The sequence below is a fragment of the Fulmarus glacialis genome, unplaced genomic scaffold, assembly GCF_000690835.1.
Source record: "Fulmarus glacialis isolate BGI_N327 unplaced genomic scaffold, ASM69083v1 scaffold22353, whole genome shotgun sequence".
NCBI lineage: Eukaryota > Metazoa > Chordata > Aves > Procellariiformes > Procellariidae > Fulmarus > Fulmarus glacialis.
The window spans coordinates 1,064-20,399 of NW_009201291.1; the positions used below are offsets into that span (position 1 = coordinate 1,064).

General features: G+C 44.5%; 1 protein-coding gene across 1 annotated transcript; it reads left to right on the forward strand.

Annotated features, from left to right (window-relative positions):
* Window positions 1–9,818: 9,818 nt before the first annotated feature.
* On the forward strand, window positions 9,819–14,993 carry KLHL26 (kelch-like family member 26). Its single transcript, XM_009573900.1, has 2 exons — window positions 9,819–10,000; window positions 13,163–14,993. Exons 1-2 carry the CDS (start codon window positions 9,819–9,821, stop codon window positions 14,742–14,744), a joined length of 1,764 nt encoding a protein of 587 aa, XP_009572195.1. The 3' UTR covers window positions 14,745–14,993.
* Window positions 14,994–19,336: the final 4,343 nt, after the last annotated feature.

A 19,336-nucleotide genomic window follows, 5' to 3' on the forward strand; every position in this document is an offset into this window, starting at 1 on the left:
GTGCGGCTCCTCAAGATATGCTTTGAGACTGGTGAGCAAGTAAGTATAGAGGAAACGGTGAAATCCATCGGTACCCTCGGTAAGAGAGGCTCTCTGTGCTTTACAGGCACGTGAACTCTGCTGCAGTGTTGGTGAGGTAGGGTTGTACAAAGCAGGGTGACAAAGATCTAGGAAAAACATCTTTTCAGATGCTGGAGAGGATGTTATCGTGCAGGCCTTTAAGCAGGAATTAATTGGGGTGTCCAGACAAGCTGTTGAGGAGAGCTGCATGTCTCTGAAATCAGGAATAATCCCTTGAAGAAACGAAGGCAGCCAGGTTGTATAAACACTTTTCAAAAACCTCCCTAATATTGTTACACGCTGGTGTGTTTGCTGAAAGCGGTCCCACCTGTCAAAACCAGAATGAATGGGTGAGGAAGACCTGCAGATCTTCCTTATCTAAAAGTACATATGTCTGGGTTCACATCAAGAGAAAGTCGACCTGAACTCCCCTAACCTCATTCCTTCTGAAGAAAGTGGTGGGAGAGAGAGCAAATGTACAGGAGGATGGAGTAAAACCGTTTTGGGGAAGAAAATGATAAGGGCTGTGAGTCTGCCTTGTTTTCATGTTCCTGTAATCCTATGTAGCTTCAGTCTTCAATTAGACTTTTTCTTTTCCTTTTGAAACTGTTCAAAGTTTAGTTTTGTGTGGTTTCTGTTCTATGCTCTGCCACATGGCAATTTTAAAACAGATTTAGTTGTTAGATCTGGTAGACGTGGTGTAAATGTTTACGCTCTAATTGAATCACTGTAAAAATAACTGCTGCTTTCTTTTTCAACATTGGGAGACTTCGGAGCTGGAGGTTTTATTTAGACCAAAAGTAAACTTCAGTAATTCTTTAAAGGTTCCTGTCTTACCTCCAAGTGTGGTTTAGCATTAACTGCTTCGTAAGGAAGAGCCTTGCATCATGGGACAGCGGCTAAGGCATCTTTTCCAGTTTCTTGTTTATATGGAAGATAAATGCTGAGCTTGCATAGAAATCAGTGACCTTTAAGAAAAGCTGTCGCTGCACTTCTGGTGGTCTTGGGTTGCTCTGCTCAGGTGACGCAGTGAGGGTGGCACAAAGCCTGTGCCGAACTGAGCTGCCCAAGGAGCTGGGAAACATAATGATGTTTAGGATGGGTGCAAGCCTGTCAGAAGGTAAGTGCAGAGGATTTAGGTAACGAGGGAAACGGGGCTACAAGCAGCCGCGGTGGTAAGAGGATTTGATCCTGGAACTGAATTGGAATTGGTGTTACGATGCCAAGTGCTGGGGCAGCTGCTCGCATCTACTAGAAAACATGATTTCTTTAGTTTGCATTAAAGGGATGGTGGGTTTTTCTTCTGTTGTCTGCTGTTTCATCATTTTATGTTGCTTTTGCTTGAGATCCCTAGCTGCTCTGAGGCAATAATCTGGAGGGTGGAGGTAGAGGGAGAGGAGAGGCGTGCTGTGGCTCACTGCACGCTGTAGTACCTACTCTGCGTGTAACTAGTCCTGTCATTTTTATTGCAACACGGCCCAGAGGATGCAATCGGATGCCGCAGAAACAGGCTGAGACAAATGCTGTTCCAAGTACCTCGTAGTCTGATTTTGAAGTTTTTCTAAGTTTTTTCCGAGGCGTGGAGCAAGGAGCCCGGTATGGTTATGTGGGAGAAGGTCGCTGAGTGATTTGCTTGGTGGGGGAAACTTTCTGTCCTGCTGGGAGCTGCTAGCAGAGCTGAAACGGGCCGTCCCCAGCGGGAACGCGACTCAGCCGTTCCTGACCTCTGACGAGTTGGGAAGCTGAGACGGGTCCCGACGGATCTTTGGATGAAAGCGGCGGTAGCTGTGCCACGGATCAGCTTCGCTCCGTTTCTGAAGGCGAAAATGAGATGCAGGAGTGGGGTGGATGGAAGAGCAGGGGTGGAGGGAGGAGCAGGGTGGTATCTAGAAGGCCAGCAGCCAAGCTGTGCTTGGGGCTGGGACGAGTGTCACTTTTGGGGTGGCCTTGGTGGCTCTGCTGTGCTTCCCGACACCACTAGGTGCCTCTCGGCCTTTGCACAGCGGCTCTGCCACGGGTGCTGCTGGGAGAGGTGTGCAGGGGATGGCGGGCGCAGAAAATCCCCGCCGTGGCTTCTGGCTGCTAAAACGGCTGCGGTGGTGTGTTGTAAAAGGACGGTTCTGCTTTTTTGCATTTTTTGATCTGGCATCGCTGTAGCTTTCCTTTTTCTAAGCTGGGGTTGGCAGGGTTTGACCCTAAGGGCATATGGTGGGGGAAACGTGGAACTGTTTAAGGCAGCGCTGTCAGCAGGAGTATCGAGTGTATAAAGAGCCTGTACTTAGCCGTGTACCGTGGAGACACAGGCAAATTTTACGTGGTGTAAAATCCACCGTCCTTCTGGGGGTCCTTGTGTGGCTGGCTGAGCTCGGGAGCAACTGAGAGCAGCTGACTTTTTCATTGCTGTGATACTGCCTGTGCTGCCAGAGTAATTTATATGCTTAGAGTGATTTTTATATTTGCTCAGTTTGTTCCTGGCTCAGCGGGATTAGGTTTGGGGCTGACAAGAATATAATCATGGTAAAGCTTAGGGGGTGGGGTAGTATCTTCCCGTTCTCAGTCATTGTGAAAATAGAGGTTGAGATTGTGGATCGGCAGGGTGTTGTTAGTGATGGGTGATGTGTGTCGCCTGCGCCGGCTCCATGTGCTGCCGGAGGAGGTTTGGGGCAGGGCTGAGGGCGCCCCAGGACAAGATCCTCTGTGGTAGCTCTGGATATGGGTAGGGAGCATAGAAATGGCAGATCCTGGTAAACGATCTTCTCAGCCTGACATTTTGTGCCCCTCCAAGACCCCAGGGCTACCAGTGTGCGAATCTGGGCTCACGGAGCCCTTACCTGCAAGTTGCATTGGCCACTTTGGTTGCTGAATGAAGAGGACCAAACTGCTGTTCCCATTTGTCCCTGCACCAGCATGAAAATGGCTCTGGCTCTGTGACAGAAACATTTTTAAGAATCTTGTTCTTTCTTATTTTTCCTCCCACAATTTGTCCCGGGTACAGCACGTACTGACCGGTCCCTCACATTGAAACTCCATGAGGTGGCACAGAGTTTAATGTGTTCAGATATTTCACCTTCTACTTTTTTGTTCTGTGCTCCAATGCTCCATTTTACCAGGCCAGCCAGCTTTTGACAGATATGCAGTTTTATTAGTGTTTTTAGCAGAAACCAAAATCCCACCTCCTTTGGCTTGCGAACAACCTACCGATTGAAGCCTGGGAGCAGAATATATGTGTGTGTGTGCGCGTCTGCTGGGCCCTGTGTGAGTCCAGCTCAGAAAAAAAGAAAAACAGAGATTTGGAAATGTGTCTGGGACTTCTCAGGGGACAAAAAATAATATTTAAAAAAAAAATAAATTGAAAAGCCTCTTGCTTCAACTTGCTGCCTTAACTTTGGGTTATAGGGTTTCCTTGGTTCCAGCCTGGGAGAAGCAGGATGCAGATAAGCCAATAAGGGGATCAGTAGGACCTGATTCGGAAAGCACTTAAAAATGAAACGTTAAGGTACCTCCTGGCTTCTGTGAAATATGTCTTTACTTGCCATTTTCAGTAAATGCAAGGCTGAATCAGGCATGGGTTGTCCGGCAGTGGAGAGTGTGGGAGCCCAGCGATGCCCAGTCCCGTCCCAGCGTCGGGCAGCCGATCTTTGGAGACCTCAGTTCCCTCTTTGTGAGAGGGACGAGCCTCTGGGGTCCTTGTAATACAAATTAAAAAGCTTGGTTTGTTGGGTTTTGTTCTTTTTTTAAAATAGTGAGTGTTACTTGTTCTCCCTTTGCCAAACGTTGCCTTAAATTTTGAGACTCGAAGTGTAAAAGATAAAATGCGAGACTTTTCAAACTTCTCTATTCAACTTCAGGCATTTTACAGAAGACCATTTTTTTCACACAAAGTATTACTCCTTCTACAACTCAGACGGATTTATAATCTCTTTATTTAAGCACTCCAAATTGCTAGTCACTTCTAAATACAGATATTAGTCTCAGGCTTTCTACTTGTATTTATTGCCTTTGATGAAAGAGAGGGTGTCAGGAGAGGAAAATGAGTGGAGGCAGAGAAGAGAAATAGGAGAAATTAAGGGAAGGAGGTGGAAAAGGGAACAAAGAAATCAATTAAATCATTTTGCTCGCATATCTTTCCTAAGGATGATTACGTTTCTCTGAAAAACATCCCCTTCATTCAATGTGTTCATATTTAATTAGTTGCTGATCATTAAGTGCTTATTGTTGTTGCTAATTTGGACAGGGAAGCGATGGTAAATGTTGTTTCTGATGGGGTGCTGGTGACAATCTTGCTTGCTGGTGGGAATGTAAGTAGGTTAACAGGGCAGGTATTTTTAAGTCTCATTGCCTGGCAGCATCTAATCTTCCTTGCAGCCAAACTTCAAGGAAATCTCTCGACGCCTTTTTGTAAGGGGGTGCAAAGGCCACGGGAGTGTTGTCCGAAAGTCCCAAAAAGAGTCCGTGAAACAGCAAATCTACAGTAAAAGGTTTAGCCTTTTTGCCCTAATGTAACATTTGTTAGTGTGAGGTGCTGAAAACTCATTTTCATCATTTGGGCATGTGATATAAAGCCTCAGGATCTGAAATATTACAGTAACCATGGCTACCAGTGACTTATCTGAGGGAGTTTGACTTTTGTTTTGATTTTAAGTGTCTTAATTGTAGTTTAAAAATCAGAATCTGAATGTGTTTTTTACTTAGGCATGAAACTAAAGGCATTAAATGATTTGCATTATTAAAATATCTATAATGCTGCCTTTCAAAGGTTCTTAAAGAAGGTCCTTAATATTCATACCCTATGTTCTAAATAAAGTTACTCTTCAGCTTTATGTTAGTTCTGCTGCTCTCGCCATAAAAAATTTCTAGCAGGCTTGAGTGCTCAGAAGGTGCCTCGCTGGCTATTTTGCAATCGCAAGTCCTTTGTTTATCCACAGAAAAGCTGTGGCACTACGGACTTGATGCATGCGAACACACACACACACACGCTGCTGCTTTTCCTCCCTCCTCTTTTGTACCCCAGCCATGCCCCGCGGGGTCCTACCTTTAGAGCTCGTGTTTACTGTAGAGGCTGGCTGTTGGAAGTTTGCCCTGCTCAGAAATCTTGCCAACCCCCTTGAGTTTCTCCTGTATGAAAAATTACCAAGCACCACCTGCCCAGAGAGTGGGAAAACGTGGGTGGATATTAGCAAGGATGCTGAACTGGGATGGAGAGCGAGCCTCGCTAGCACCGAACTATCCCTCCTTCCAAGGAGGACCACGTTATACAAGAAGAGTAGGAGGATGACAGGCAGTTGTGTAGCAAAAGATTTTTCTTATTTAATTCAGTCACTGAAATGTTATAATCTGGCCTGGTCTAATTCTCTCCATTTGTACTTGTGCAGTAGTTGCAAACATGCTGAAATATGAACTCATGTTTGGTAAGCCTTTAATTCCAGCTTTGATGTTTTTAATCATCAGTACAGATTTGGTAAAAATGATTCATTAGCTTGAAACGCATCTTGGATCACACGTGATGTTGTGGAGAATTGAGGAGGCAGAGACAGGGGACGGTTGTTCTTTGGGATGTTCTTTGTGCCTCCTGTGAACTGATTCTTGAAGTATGGCCCTTAAATATCTCTCAGCCCGTCAGCTTTAGAGGCCTCTTGGGCGTCCAGCCCTGTGTTCAGATGCCTCCTCGCTGTGTCTGTTTCTGGTCAAAAAATTAAGCAGTCCTTGCTCGGAAACATGTCAGCTAAGGATGTGGTCAGCGTGCTTGGGGCAAGGATGAGCACATGGCCAAGATCCTGCAATAGGTACGGCAGCAGAAGGAGAATTTCTGGGCTTGTTTGCGTTCCCTGCCTGCTGTCTGGCTGGAACCACTCCCTTAACCCTTGCTTTAACATTTTCACAAGCCTGCAACGTGCATACGGTTTTGGGTTGATTTTCCCCAAGCTACAGTCACATACACCGTGCTGAACTCTATCCTGCAGTGACTGGAGAGGATTGAAAGCAGTCTGGCTTCAGAGCAGCGGCTTGGAGACAAATCCTCAATCCCATTACTTGTTCCCTGGCAGTCTCTTTTTGAAAATCGGGTACCAGGGATGTTACCGGAGTCTTTGAGGCTGCTGCTCAAAATGGATCGCTCTTCTGAATCAACGTGTCTATTGAATTCCAGGTGCCCCCACCATTCGTGCGATGGATGCAATTACATGAATATAAAGATGCCTTTCACTGCTACAGCTATTTCCATATGGAAAGTGGGATTTCTGTTCCGGTAAAGTCATCTTTATACCAACATATTCATGTTAGAGGCCCTGATCGTGTAAACATTTTCAGATCCCCATGCAGATCGCTGTGAAGCCCGTGGGACATGCAGTGGAAGTGCTGCTTGATGTGAATGTGATTTTTATGTTTTACATTTTTTCAGAGGATGAATTTGACTGGGTGCAGCCAGACACACTTGACCCCTCTCTGAGCTAGCATGCTCGGCCCCTGCTGAAGGATGCTCCGGCCGCAGAAACCTCCGCAAAGCTCTGCGGCAGGGGTAGGACTTCACTCAGTGCCGTCGTTTTAAGGACAAAGACGAAAAACTGAGGAAAATTCCAGAAGCTCTCCAGCCCTGCCTCCATCAGAAAGGGAAGGGGGAAGGAGCGGAATAAACACTTTCTCACTATTGTGTGATGAAAAGCTTTTATCTTGAAGGCTGAACTGCTGAGGAATGGATGCAACTCTTCCGAAGTTTGTCTGCAAGGCTGTGTCTTCTGTAACAAATTGTTGAGCAACAAGTACACGGTATACTCAGATCTCAAATAAGATAGGAACAGCCTCACAAAGGCACTTTCAGATGTTCAAGGCTTCCTTTTGTGCTTTTTTTTTTTTTCAGTCTCTGACATCCAACTGCTGCCTCTCTTCTTCCTCTGTTCCTAATGCAGCGCAAGGAGTGGAAAGCAAGGCCATGTGGCATAATGCATGCGGTGCTACGGAGTGCCCCGTGGTACAGCAGCCTGGTTTGAGCCAAGCCTGCTTTTATCACAAATCCCTTTTTACTAACCGCAGTGCAAACAGTGTTTGTTGCTGTTTTCTCACCTCTCCTCCTCCCGCTTGGTTTTTTGTAGAGTCTCTTACTTGATTTCTCATGCTTTGCGTGGATTTTATTTTGCTTCCAGCTTATGTGTTTCTTCTAAAAATTCTTTTTTTCCAGACTGAAAAAAATGGACATTATCTATGCTTCTCTTACTGTTTGGTTTTGTTTTGTCTTTTTTTTCCCCAGAGGATTGTGTAATCATTGGATCCTTTTATTCTATACCTGTAAATAGACAAAGAACTAGTACAGAGAGTTTTTCAGGGGTAGTTGTTCACAATTATCTTCACAATTATTGAAATGAATCGCACATGCAAACACGTTTATTCCAGCACAGAAATATCTACCCGCCCAGATTTAGTCCTCCATCTACTTTAAACTTACACTCTGGTTATTAACAGTGCCTGTAAAAGAAAAAGGAAAAAAAGAGGAATATTTGTTCAGGTAAAGCTTGTTTGAAGAGGCACCCGCACTGGGAGAGTTGTGGATATAGTGAAAGCAATTTTATATGGGTAAGCCCTTAGGCTGAGAAAAGGAATATTTAAAAGTGGTCTGAAAAAAACTCTGAAGAAAATTCCCATGAGAAGAATCCTGCAGGAGATCAAGTTTAACGGTAAACTCAGGAGTTTCCATCTCCAGATGAGCCGTCGGAGCTGTCTGTGCGTATTATACCTGTCCAGTGTGAAACAAAATGGGTTTGCTCGGTGAACGATACTGTGTTCAGAGGCAAGATCATTTCCTTGCTTATGCTCGATGTTTCCTCCTTTCGACTCCAGCGAATCAAAGCCATTGTTCCAGAGAGCAGAGTAAAATGCGTTTGACATGATGAATATTCATGCACTTGCTCCCTCCAATCTCTTTCCTCTTTCGCCATGGGAAGAGCTGGAGTGGATAGACGTTTCTTGGCTCGCGGAGTAATGGATAAAGGTCTTGTCAGCAACTGACTTTTTGCTAATCCTTTTTATTATAGGAAGGATGTTGTAGCTGGACTCCACTCTCTGAACTAAGACTTTTTAGTATGCTTTGACTTCAAGGTAGGAATTTCAGATCTGTGCTACAAGAAGCACAGCTGACCGGTATCAGCCATCCCAGTAGGAACTCTTATGAATTTTGAGGCGTGCTCCCAAGCCTGAGGAGTTTTGAAACAGACTGCAAGGATTTGATATCTGCATCCTGCAGCATCCCAAAGAGCTCTAGAGCTACTCTCACAAAGCGGCTGCCCTCTCAGTGCTCTGATGAACATCACAGATTTCCCCTAACTCGCCTCTTCTGTAAAGCTTGCAGGAAATTGCAATCCGATAAGTTAGGCAAGTAACAAGTCCTGTCCATTGTTCCTTATTGTTTGAGGATTGTTTACATCCCCTTTTTGGTTATCCTATCTCCCTGACTCTTCTCTGACCTTGCCTACTTGTTTCGTCCATTGTGTGTGGCTTTTGTTGTTGTTTAGGTAGTGAAGTCTTAGGAACAGTTGTTAGCAAATGATGGGATTATACAGCCCCTAGAACACTGGGACCTAGTCTCTGTACTATTTTTTTGGGCTTTGTTGGCACATTCTGCCTAAGTAATAATAATAATACCCTTTAAGTACAGTACTAAGTGCACTCTCCCACTGTGGACTTGGGAGCAAGTAATGTAGCTTTCCAGATTCGGTATGATCTGCTTGGGATTTTTTATGTCACGCTTCTATAAAATATTTCTTAAAATGCAGAGACCAAATAGCAGGATGCTTCTGAAAACCTAAACCCCATCCTGAATACTGATCCTTGTGCATGTTTTCTTCCCAGAAGGACTCGGATCTTGATCCTGAAAAGTAGTTCAGAGTCAGATTAAATTTGCAAATTAATTTAGGATTTCATGCTTCTGTTGGCCTGAGTGGACCCCGTTTGGTGGGCAGGGCATGCGGCCCACTATCGCCTTGCTGGGGAAATCTGCAGCATAATTGTAGTTATTTTCAGAGGAGCCCAGAGCATCTAATAGTCTTTTCCACTTGTGCAGAGACACTGCTGATGTTGACCTCCAAATGCAGCGTCTTCACTGACAAGTGCATCTGAGGCCAAGTGAATCTAAGAATGATGCTCTCCGTGCTGGGGAACATGTGTGAGAGGCATTGGGAAAACCAAGGAAATATTTACACTGGGAGGGGACTGTTTACAGTGCAGTTCAAACAGTTGACATTATTTAGAGCAGCCAGTGCTATGTAATATTTTGCTTTTGCTCTTCTCATGAGGGTCAGGCATAAGGAAAGGATCAAATAGGGCTAGCAGGGCCGTCCTTGGACGGTACGGAGTATCTAACAGCTGCAGTCAGGATAGGTGGTGAGAAGAATAAGCAACTGTGATTCAGTCTCGTGGTTGAAGTCAAGGTCAGTGTGGACTCTGGGGTAGTTGTAGTGTGGGGACACCAATGTTCGTTGGAGATTTTGGCCCCACTAGCTGATGTTTGGATGGTCTCTGAAGCCCTTGTGTGCTGCAGCGTGACGGGTTGTCAGTAATGCGAAAGTGTAATTTAAAAATTTGGAAGTCTCTCTTGTATTGGGAGAAGGGAATACAACTGAGGTACTGATGTCATGATGTTCTGTGTGGCTATTGAGCTGGGAATTTGCGTTCAAACTGCTTCATGTTACAGTATCTTCCCCAGCATGCTTTGTAGGTATACCACATACTGTTTTAATTTAAAACCAGCCTGTCTCTCTTGTTCTGTTTTTAGCATGGCTGACAAGAACAGCACCCTGAAATGCACGTTCTCTGCTCCTGGCCACAGCACCACTCTACTGCAGGGACTGGCCTCGCTCCGAGCTCAGGCTCAGCTGCTTGATGTCATCCTCACTATAAATAATGAAGTGTTTCAGGTTCATAAAGTTGTCTTGGCTGCCTGCAGTGACTATTTCAGGTGAGAATCCGATAGGGAAGCAGGCATTTTTACCTTTCCCATTGGTTTTCTGTTTCCCCATCCTCCCCCACCCCAACCTCCCCACTGCACCCCAAAATCACACCCACGCGCAACCCTTTGGAGGTATGGTTTGTCCCACGGGTGTTGGTGGGATTACCTGCAGTCATGTACAGGCTCGGAGTCAGTCCCTCTGCACGCAGATGAGGTTTGTTTGACTACAGCCCCTGGGCCAAGATGCAAGTTGAAGCCCAGGTCCTGACCCCGCCTCGGCAGCATTGGTAGGTGCTCTGCCTGCTGAAGGAAACAGGCTTTTGCCCTGGAGCTACTCGAGCTGATTTCGAAGTGGCAGCGAGGGCTCTGAAATGAGTCATCCCACTGAACGATGGTGCCCATTGTAAATACACTCCTGTTATCTTTAAATACCACTGATCTGTCTATAGTGGTTTCTGTTCACAGGCTGAAGAGTATGAAGCACTTTGTGTGCGCGTTCCCGGACGCCCAGGAGATAGGGGAGAATTGTCCCATCTTGTGTGGGTAGAAAACTGAAGCACGGAGATGAGTTTTCTCAGCCAAATTAATGCAGAGTGAGCCAATTGCGGAGCAGGAAATTCAGTCTTAAGCAAAAAACTGTATTAATCCACTTTGCCTCTGTCAAACTCTTTTGTAATGGTTCTCTGACTTGGAATGACTTCTCTTTTGAGTTAGGGACCCGTAGCAGCGTCAAGTGAGGGGCATGCTGGAGGCAATGGGTGTAGGGAAGGTTCAAAACAACAGAGGACTCGACCTGGGTGTTGTTCTAGACTGCAGGCCATAGCAAGTAAGGGTGGAGAAGGGCTGTTCAACGGGGTTTGCAATCCCTTGACGTGTAGGTTCTGTCCTGACCTGAGCAGACTGGTTTGCTGAGCAGGTAACCAAGAGCAAGGGACTGCAGTGTCCTTTGGCATATCTCTTGCGTCCCTTCGCCCATTTCTTCAGCTGCTCTGGTGATGTCTGTCTTATGTACACACATATTTTCTAGGCTGTTCCCTTCTCTCTCCCTTTGGTAACGTAAACCTTCCAAGCTTATCGCTCTCCCTAACAGGCATGCAATTAATGATGGAGCTGATCTCCCACCAAATGCTAATAGCACTATTTGTATTCATAAATGCTGTATGCAGTGCCACTGCTAGTGTGTTTTCACTGTCGAAATATAATTGCTGAGTAGGTTTCTTGTTATTACTTCTGTGGTGCTAAGGAAGGTTGTCCTGGGGAACAATGGCAGAATAATCTAGCTTTTGAAAATACTCTGGTTTTATGCAGAAGGGGGGAGGGAAAAGAGTGAAATTGAGGCATTTATATAATCGGCATTTTAGAACTGTAACACTTTTTAAAGGAATTGCATTCTATTTGATGATTTGTCTTCATCATGGCAACAATAATGCTTTTCTTTCCTTATGCACGTTCAGCTCTGTATAGCTAATGCACGAGTACACATCTCTGCATATCCTCTGGGGCAAGGGATCAGCAGCATGCTGTTCTGTGACATGGGATATGCAGGGGGATTTTAGCAGAACGCTCTCATCTGCTATATGGACAAATAATTGCGAACAGTATTCCTGGTCACTCGGTTACAGAAAGCTGATTTCATATGCAGATATTTCCTTATTTAGGTCATTTAGGATTTCTTGGGTTTATGCTGGACGGCAGCAGGTTTTCTAGCCTGGTTTGGACAGGAAACTTGGAACTCCTGTCTTTTGACAGTGTTCCCAAGATATTCCTTTATTCCTGTGTTGATGTAGGAGAGGAGGGTCTGTTCAGCATTTTTTCTGACCAACTTGCACCTTAGAGTCACTGCAGCTTCCTAAGGAAGCTCTGATGACACTGTGCCTTCACAATGAATTTATCTTTCCGATGGAAAAGAGTAGGTTATCGATGGTGGAAAAAACAGCCCAAAATATGCAGGCAGCTGGCAGCAATTTAAAAGGTCTTTTGTATGACAGTCTGTAGCCTGGCTGTGATGTGTGTACAATGGCAGTGAATGGTGAAACTCCATGTCACAGTTCTTCCAGCAACCTGTTTTGACTTTGGCTTCCCCAGAACTGCTCTGCTACTGCTTGTTGAATACTACACAGAGCGCAAACCTTTGCCCCCGAGCTACCCATATATAACAAAAACTGCTGAAATTTAATGTAAACGTATAAAAAACCAAATGTGCAGTTATGTCCCCATCACGCCCACAGGCCCCGTAGCTGGGAAATGCAGCACCGCTCTAGAAGGGCGGTTTACGAGATGTCTGCGCGCAGTCCTTGGCGTGGTATGTGCTTCCTGTGGAATTTAGAAGCCTCCCAAGGAGGTGATCTAGGGCCTAATCTCTGCGTGGCCTGGTCAACTGATGTGCTTGCAGCTGTGCTGTAACAAAATCTTTTTTTTTTTTTTTTTTTTTAATTGCCTGTTAGCCCCCTGCCGTCGTACTGCAACATGACAGACGTTTTCTGAAGTGGTTGTAATTCCTATTTTCTTAAGGCGTTGGGAATAAACCTTGGAGGGGAAGTTCTCTTGTGATTACCAAAGCGTTCATAAGATGTGTTGCATCTGCAATATTTAAGCCATTTTGTAGCTAGCCTATAATATAATGGGCTAACTGGAATCTTTGCCTAAAGACAGTGCTGCAGGCAAGCTCAGAGGATCACAGACCTCCTAAACACAGGTGTCTTCTGAAGTGTATTCTTTCTTTGTGCTCACAAATCCTGCATACTTAAACTCTTTAGGGTATGGTTACCAATCTCTGCTGGTGCAGATCCCATTGTATCCTTTGGTTGTTGAATATCATGGGTTCGTTGGTGTCCAGTGTACTACACTCCCTGCTCTGGTAGCTCTACCTTCTTCTTGAAGCTTTGTCCTGTGGTCCACTCTTACTTATGCTGCCAGTAGGATTGAAAAACTTAACTTTCTGATAGCTGAATATTACTTCTTAGTGCACTATTTATGCAAGCTTTACGTAAGTAATTGCATACTCTAATTTCTCCTGGCTTTTAGAGATTTAGCCATGATTTATTCTCCCCCTTCCCTGTCCTCCCTAAGAGAATCACTATGTTTAAAAAATAAAATAAAATTCTAAAGTGATACATCATTTTACATGTATTTAAAGGGGGGAAAATTTTTGTTTGTGTTCTTGACCTCCAGGGCAATGTTCACCGGCGGGATGAGAGAAGCCAGCCAAGATGTGATCGAACTGAAAGGTGTATCTGCAAAAGGACTGAAACACATAATAGACTTTGCGTACAGTGCTGAAGTGACTCTTGATCTTGACTGTATTCAGGATGTGCTGGGAGCTGCTGTCTTCCTCCAGATGGTGCCTGTCGTGGAGCTCTGTGAAGAATTTCTGAAGTCTGCCATGAGTGTAGAAACGTGTCTCAATATCGGGCAGATGGCCACCACCTTTAGCCTCGCATCCTTGAAGGAATCAGTAGATGCATTCACTTTTAGGCATTTCCTCCAGATCTCTGAGGAAGAGGATTTCCTCCACCTGCCGCTGGAGCGCCTTGTTTTCTTCTTGCAGAGCAATAAGCTGAAAAGCTGCAGTGAAATAGACCTCTTCCGTGCTGCCGTCCGCTGGCTGCAGTATGACCCAACCCGCCGTGCCAATGCCAGCCAGGTCCTCTGCCACATCCGCTTCCCTCTGATGAAGTCCTCGGAGCTGGTGGACAGCGTCCAGACCTTGGACATCATGGTGGAAGATGTTTTGTGCCGGCAATATTTGCTGGAAGCGTTCAATTACCAGATCCTACCCTTTCGTCAGCACGAGATGCAGTCCCCTCGGACCACCATCCGCTCGGATGTCCTGTCCCTCATCACCTTCGGCGGCACTCCCTACACCGATAACGACCGCACTGTGAGCTGCAAAGTCTATTACCTGCCGGATGCCAGCGTGCGCCAGTTTAAGGAGCTGACGGAAATGGAGGTGGGCAGCAGCCATTCTTGCGTGGCCGTGCTTGACAACTTTGTCTACATCGTAGGAGGGCAGCACCTGCAGTACCGGAGTGGGGAGGGAGCTGTGGATATCTGCTACCGCTATGATCCGCACCTGAACCAGTGGCTGCGCATCCAGGCCATGCAGGAGAGCAGGATCCAGTTCCAGCTCAACGTCCTCCACGGCATGGTGTATGCCACCGGCGGGAGGAACCGGTCGGGGAGCTTGGCCTCCGTAGAGAAGTATTGCCCCAAAAATAACGAGTGGACTTACGTGTGCTCCCTGAAACGCAGGACGTGGGGGCATGCTGGAGCCACGGTAGGAGATAAATTGTACATATCAGGTGGGTATGGCATTTCAGTGGAAGACAAAAAAGCCCTGCACTGTTACGACCCTGCCGTGGATCAGTGGGAGTTTAAAACCCCAATGAACGAACCCAGAGTTCTGCATGCCATGGTCAGTGCAAATAATAGGATTTATGCTCTGGGAGGCCGCATGGACCATGTTGACCGTTGTTTTGATGTTTTGGCTGTGGAATATTACGTGCCTGAAACAGACCAATGGACAACGGTGAGCCCTATGCGTGCAGGTCAGTCGGAAGCTGGCTGTTGTTTACTAGAAAAAAAGATTTATATCGTAGGAGGGTACAATTGGCATCTGAACAATGTTACAAGCATTGTGCAGGTGTATAACACAGAAACTGATGAATGGGAAAGGGACCTACATTTTCCAGAATCTTTTGCTGGGATAGCGTGCGCTCCCGTTATACTACCGCAGGTAACAACCCAGAGATAACTACGCGCAACTGCGTCGGCCTGTGAAATCACCTCGTGTTGCATGTTATCAGGATGCTGTGTTGTTTCTTTGTTGTTTGCAAATGGTATTGTGCATTTTGTGGGTGAGGGAAGGAGAAAAATAGCTTGCGTTCCCTCCTCCATAAAGTCCCTCCTCCTCTTATGTAGTGTTCTGGCAAGCGTGTTTCATCAGAAGCACTTGTCAGCTAGTTAGACTTAACAGATGTTACAGCTGGAAAAAGCTTTTCTCTTTTTTCTTTTTTTTGATGGGGGGGTGCATTTTGCCAACTTTTCATATTTTTAACAATGTTACACATTGCAAACATTGACAGCTCAGGAGTAATTAAGTACTGTGGTATGTTTAAAAGAGTTCAGGTGTGATTTTTATTAATAGCTCCAAAAATCATTGTATGTCGCTTTGTTGTTTTTTAGCAAACAAAAAAACCAAAACCTGTATAACATACTGACCTCCAGAAGCAATAACGGGACAGTGGGAGCTAGAAGAGCTCAGGTGCTTGGATTATGAAAGCATATTCTTGCTTTTTTCAAGGGTGACTGGGTTTTTTTTTTCCCCCTCCTAAAAGGGGAATACTTATCCCTGCACACCTCTGGTCTCCGTTGGCTCTTCATTGCTTGGATTACACTGCAATTCCAGATCCCTTCCTCACCCCCTCCAGACAGCAGCATGATACTCTAGTCCAGAAATTCTCCCTTAATTGGGGCATCCAGAGTTTGCAACACTAAAGCCATGTTGATAGCTTGATTACATATAAACGGGCATGACCTTTTTTTACAACTGCCAAAAATTTGTTTGGCTTTACTGGCAATAAGCTCTGCAGCTGTTTGTCTGGGCTGACCCGCTAAAGCAGGGAGCACCCGGAGTTCCTGGTTTAGGACCCCGCTGCCTTTGCCGTTCCCATCGCTCCACCTATACACGTTCATCCAAACTCTTTTCATACAGTAAAGGAGGTGGGTGCTACTTGTTCATAAGTTTGAAGGTTTTCTCCCTTGACTTGTAAATAAGATACTTGGCATCATAATATGATGGAAGTCTAAGTGGAATGGGGTTTTGTTAGTTGTTGTTGCCAGTGGGTATTTTAAATTAAGAGATTCATTTTAAGATGACTCTGCCATTTTTTTAGAATCTGTGTTTACTGCACAGAATACTGTTACTTCCTGAACTTTCCTTTCCTCCAAGCCATTTTTTCTAATTAATTTGACTGATTAATGAATTGGAAGTTTCTCCTTTTATCAGGTATTCTGTTTCAAGGGCTTTGTTTTGTATCTGTGTAAGTTTGATTTTGATGTATGCAGTCTTCTTTTTAGAGAAACTGTTGCATTCTGCTGTTAAATAAATACTGTGCTGTAATCTTCAGAGACAATATATAATGTCTGTTTTGCTAATGAATCATTGATCAGGTCTGTGTAAAGCATGAACTCCATACCTCAGATTCACTTAAAGATATTTTTCTCTAATAATGAAATCAAAGCACCTTTGGATATGATATGATGAGGGCACATGCTCCTCAGTTAAGCTCTGCATTCTAAATTTTCAATAAAATGATGCATAGTTTCATCTGTTCCTATCTATTTGCTGGTTTGCCAATAATAAATTAATGAAAAGTACTTGCTGTTGTATAGTATGCTGAAGTCAGTGGGCAAGCTCCACTTTCTAGCTCTTAGGCAGTTAATTTACTCCATTCTCTGTTCATTTGAACTGGCATAGAAGCTAGAAACACTGCAGAACAGTCTTGGCAGATAACAAGCAAATTTTGAAAGGATGAAATGTAACTCGATACAAGCTTCAAAGTTACAAAATAATGGATTTTCTTTTTTTAATGCTTCCATATGTTTATGAAAAGGGTACTTTCTTAGGTTAGTAACAAATGGAAGGTTACTTGCTTTCTTATTTGCGGAATACGATTAATCCTCTTATGAGCGTGTCATTCCTTCATCATCGCTTTCCTAAAATACTTAAGTATTCTTCCCTAATTTATTTAAATGTTCCTACCAAAAGCATTTCCGTGGCAGCAACTGATGGTTTCGGTGTTCTCTAATAACTGAGTTTTTCTAAACGTGCAGCCTTAGTGCTCTTAAGGCACACCACATCCGATGAGCGGAGAACCCATGCGATGACCATAGCTGGCATCCCTTCATAAGGAAACCATGCTTTATTTTTCACTTCAAGCTTCTAAGGTACGTGTGTGTGTCGGGGGTGAAGCATGTTTGGTCTCACCTTTAAGGTCAACCTTGCAAAAATAAACTTAACCTCACCATTCATATTGGAATGGTGGCTTTGCAGATAGGAGGATATACAAAGCCATTCTGTAACTGTATTTAATAAACAGACCAACTGTTGCCTGCCATGCAGCAAACTAGCCTGGTACCCGCGTTCCCATTCCCCGGCACTGCGGAGCGGGTGCTGGGAAGGGTTTCCAGATTCTTTCACTGAGACTTGCGATAGAGCGCTGCTGTGCGCCACCTCTCTTTGTTACTGGAATGTTCTTTTTATAGCAATATAAATAATTATTTTTCGTAACGTTAGCTAGAAATATTCTAGCTGTTCTAAATTTAGCAGAGACTGGCTAAAATATTTGTGGAAGTGCGTATCATCCGTATTGATAATAAAGTTTGTTTACCCCTGTGAAGTACATAGTTGTGGCTCTGGGCTGTTCTGTGCATAACCTGTCCGTTATTCTGAAAATAAACGGGTTTGATTCTTTTGCAGTATTGCAACAACTTGACAGCTGGATGAGGGTCTTCACATAAATATCTAGGTGATGGTGCTCCATGGCTGGGTTGGAGAAAACGCTTTACAGGATGCCCTGCATGAAGAGCAAGTGGACTGGGCTCCTTTCCTCTTCAAGAATGAGCAAAGCCAGATAAATGTTTGATTGCACTCGGAGTCATTTATTAGTCTCAGAGCAGCAATAAACATTACAGGGGTAAACCTGATTTGGTACATTTTAAAATACCCTTGAACAGATGGGGAACAGTAAAAGCACAGCATCATTAGTTCTAGGTATTTGCAGAGTATGCATGTCCCATTAGGGACTCCTGTCATGGCCAGGATAATAGCTTCTGTCTTCTCTGATGTTTTATGGGCCTGAAATTGTACTTAAAACTATAAAGAAAGAAAGCACTAGAACTCTTGGCAGGGTGCAGAATAGCTAGAGATTGGGAATGTCTGCATCCTATTAATGGTGTCATTGACCCTTTTCCAGAGGGTCTGTTGGCTCGGCAATCCGACTGTCATTTCTCCCTATCCTAGAACCGTGCTAATTCGCGCAGACGTGTCCTAGCTTTCGTACCGAGGTCTTGGAAGTTTAATAGCAGCGGAAAATTTAATTTCTTTGATTTACAATGAATGAAGGCACTCCCACTAGCTCTTAGTACCCTGGTGCTGATTTAAAATGATGCTATGCAACAGAACTGCTCGGGACCTCTTGTAAGCCACATCAAACCTAGTCAGACGTTTCCACTTCCATGTCTGTGATAAGGTCTTTAGTTGCTGAAACTCTGCAAACTTTAGGGACATTTATCATGCTAGGATTATTGAAGCCAGACTACTGTCAGAATAAATAAAACATGTTTCCCAGTGCAACTCTAATTATGATTTTTAGCCAGTTGTGTAATGTGCAGAACTTTATTTACAATAAATCTTCCAGTTGCTTGCATAAATGAATGAGATTTCATCACTTGTGACTTAAGGACCAGGAAAAGTTCATGTGGCTGAATAAATTTACAGTCTAGCCTGGGTGTGTTGGCATGTCAGGCGAGTGAGGGAGCAGAGCTGGCTAGCGTTGCCTTCCTAAGAGGGCTCAGCTATCTTGAATTTCACCTGGGAGCATATATATATATATCATATAGACATCTCTCCCTTCAAGTTATTTTTTACAGAGGCAGCTTAGATTCTACTCTGCATTTTAATGGTGAGTAGGCACAGTATCATCCCACAGACTCCAGAACTTTTGTTTCTCATTCCAAACTAATAACTGAGTTTCAGTAACACAAGTTTGGCACTTTTCAGTTTAATATTTCAACTTTAGGGAGTTTCAGAGAGAAGTTTTACAATTTATTTGTGGGGCGGGTATGATTTCAACTGCTCCAACATTGAACGTTCCCTAAAATGAACACGAAATGTGCTTTCTGCTTGGAAACAGCTGCTGGTTTAGCTGTGCAACCTGAAATTAGCTTCAGATTGTAAGACAAAGGGTAAAGACTTAGCAGAGAGCGATGGTGGGGGCCTGCAGGAGGGCAGCATTGGAGTATTGTGTGCAGTTTGCAATGGAAAGTTAGAAAAGCTGTTAGAGCAAAAGTTTTCAGTAGGTTTTATAAGCTGTAGAGAGCAAATCAAAGGTTCTTGGCTCAGTCCCTAAGGCTTTGCAGTTGCTATTTCACACCCAGGCCCCTGTCACGTAATTAGCTAGAACTAGTTTATATGGTTTCTTAAAAAATGAAAATCTTTTTTGCTTGTTTATGCAGGCTACCAGCCAGTCTGCTTCTGGCTACACTGCTTTATATCTGGAGCAACTCCTTTGAAGTCACTGGAGTTGCACTACATTAACACTGGAGTACCTAGAGCAGAATTTA

Bases quoted from the DNA above. Each gene is read 5' to 3' on its own strand.
- KLHL26 (XM_009573900.1), top strand. From the start codon at position 9,819: ATGGCTGACAAGAACAGCACCCTGAAATGCACGTTCTCTGCTCCTGGC. The intron at 10,001-13,162 runs GTGAGAATCCGA...CTTGACCTCCAG, and splicing joins GCCTGCAGTGACTATTTCAG to GGCAATGTTCACCGGCGGGA.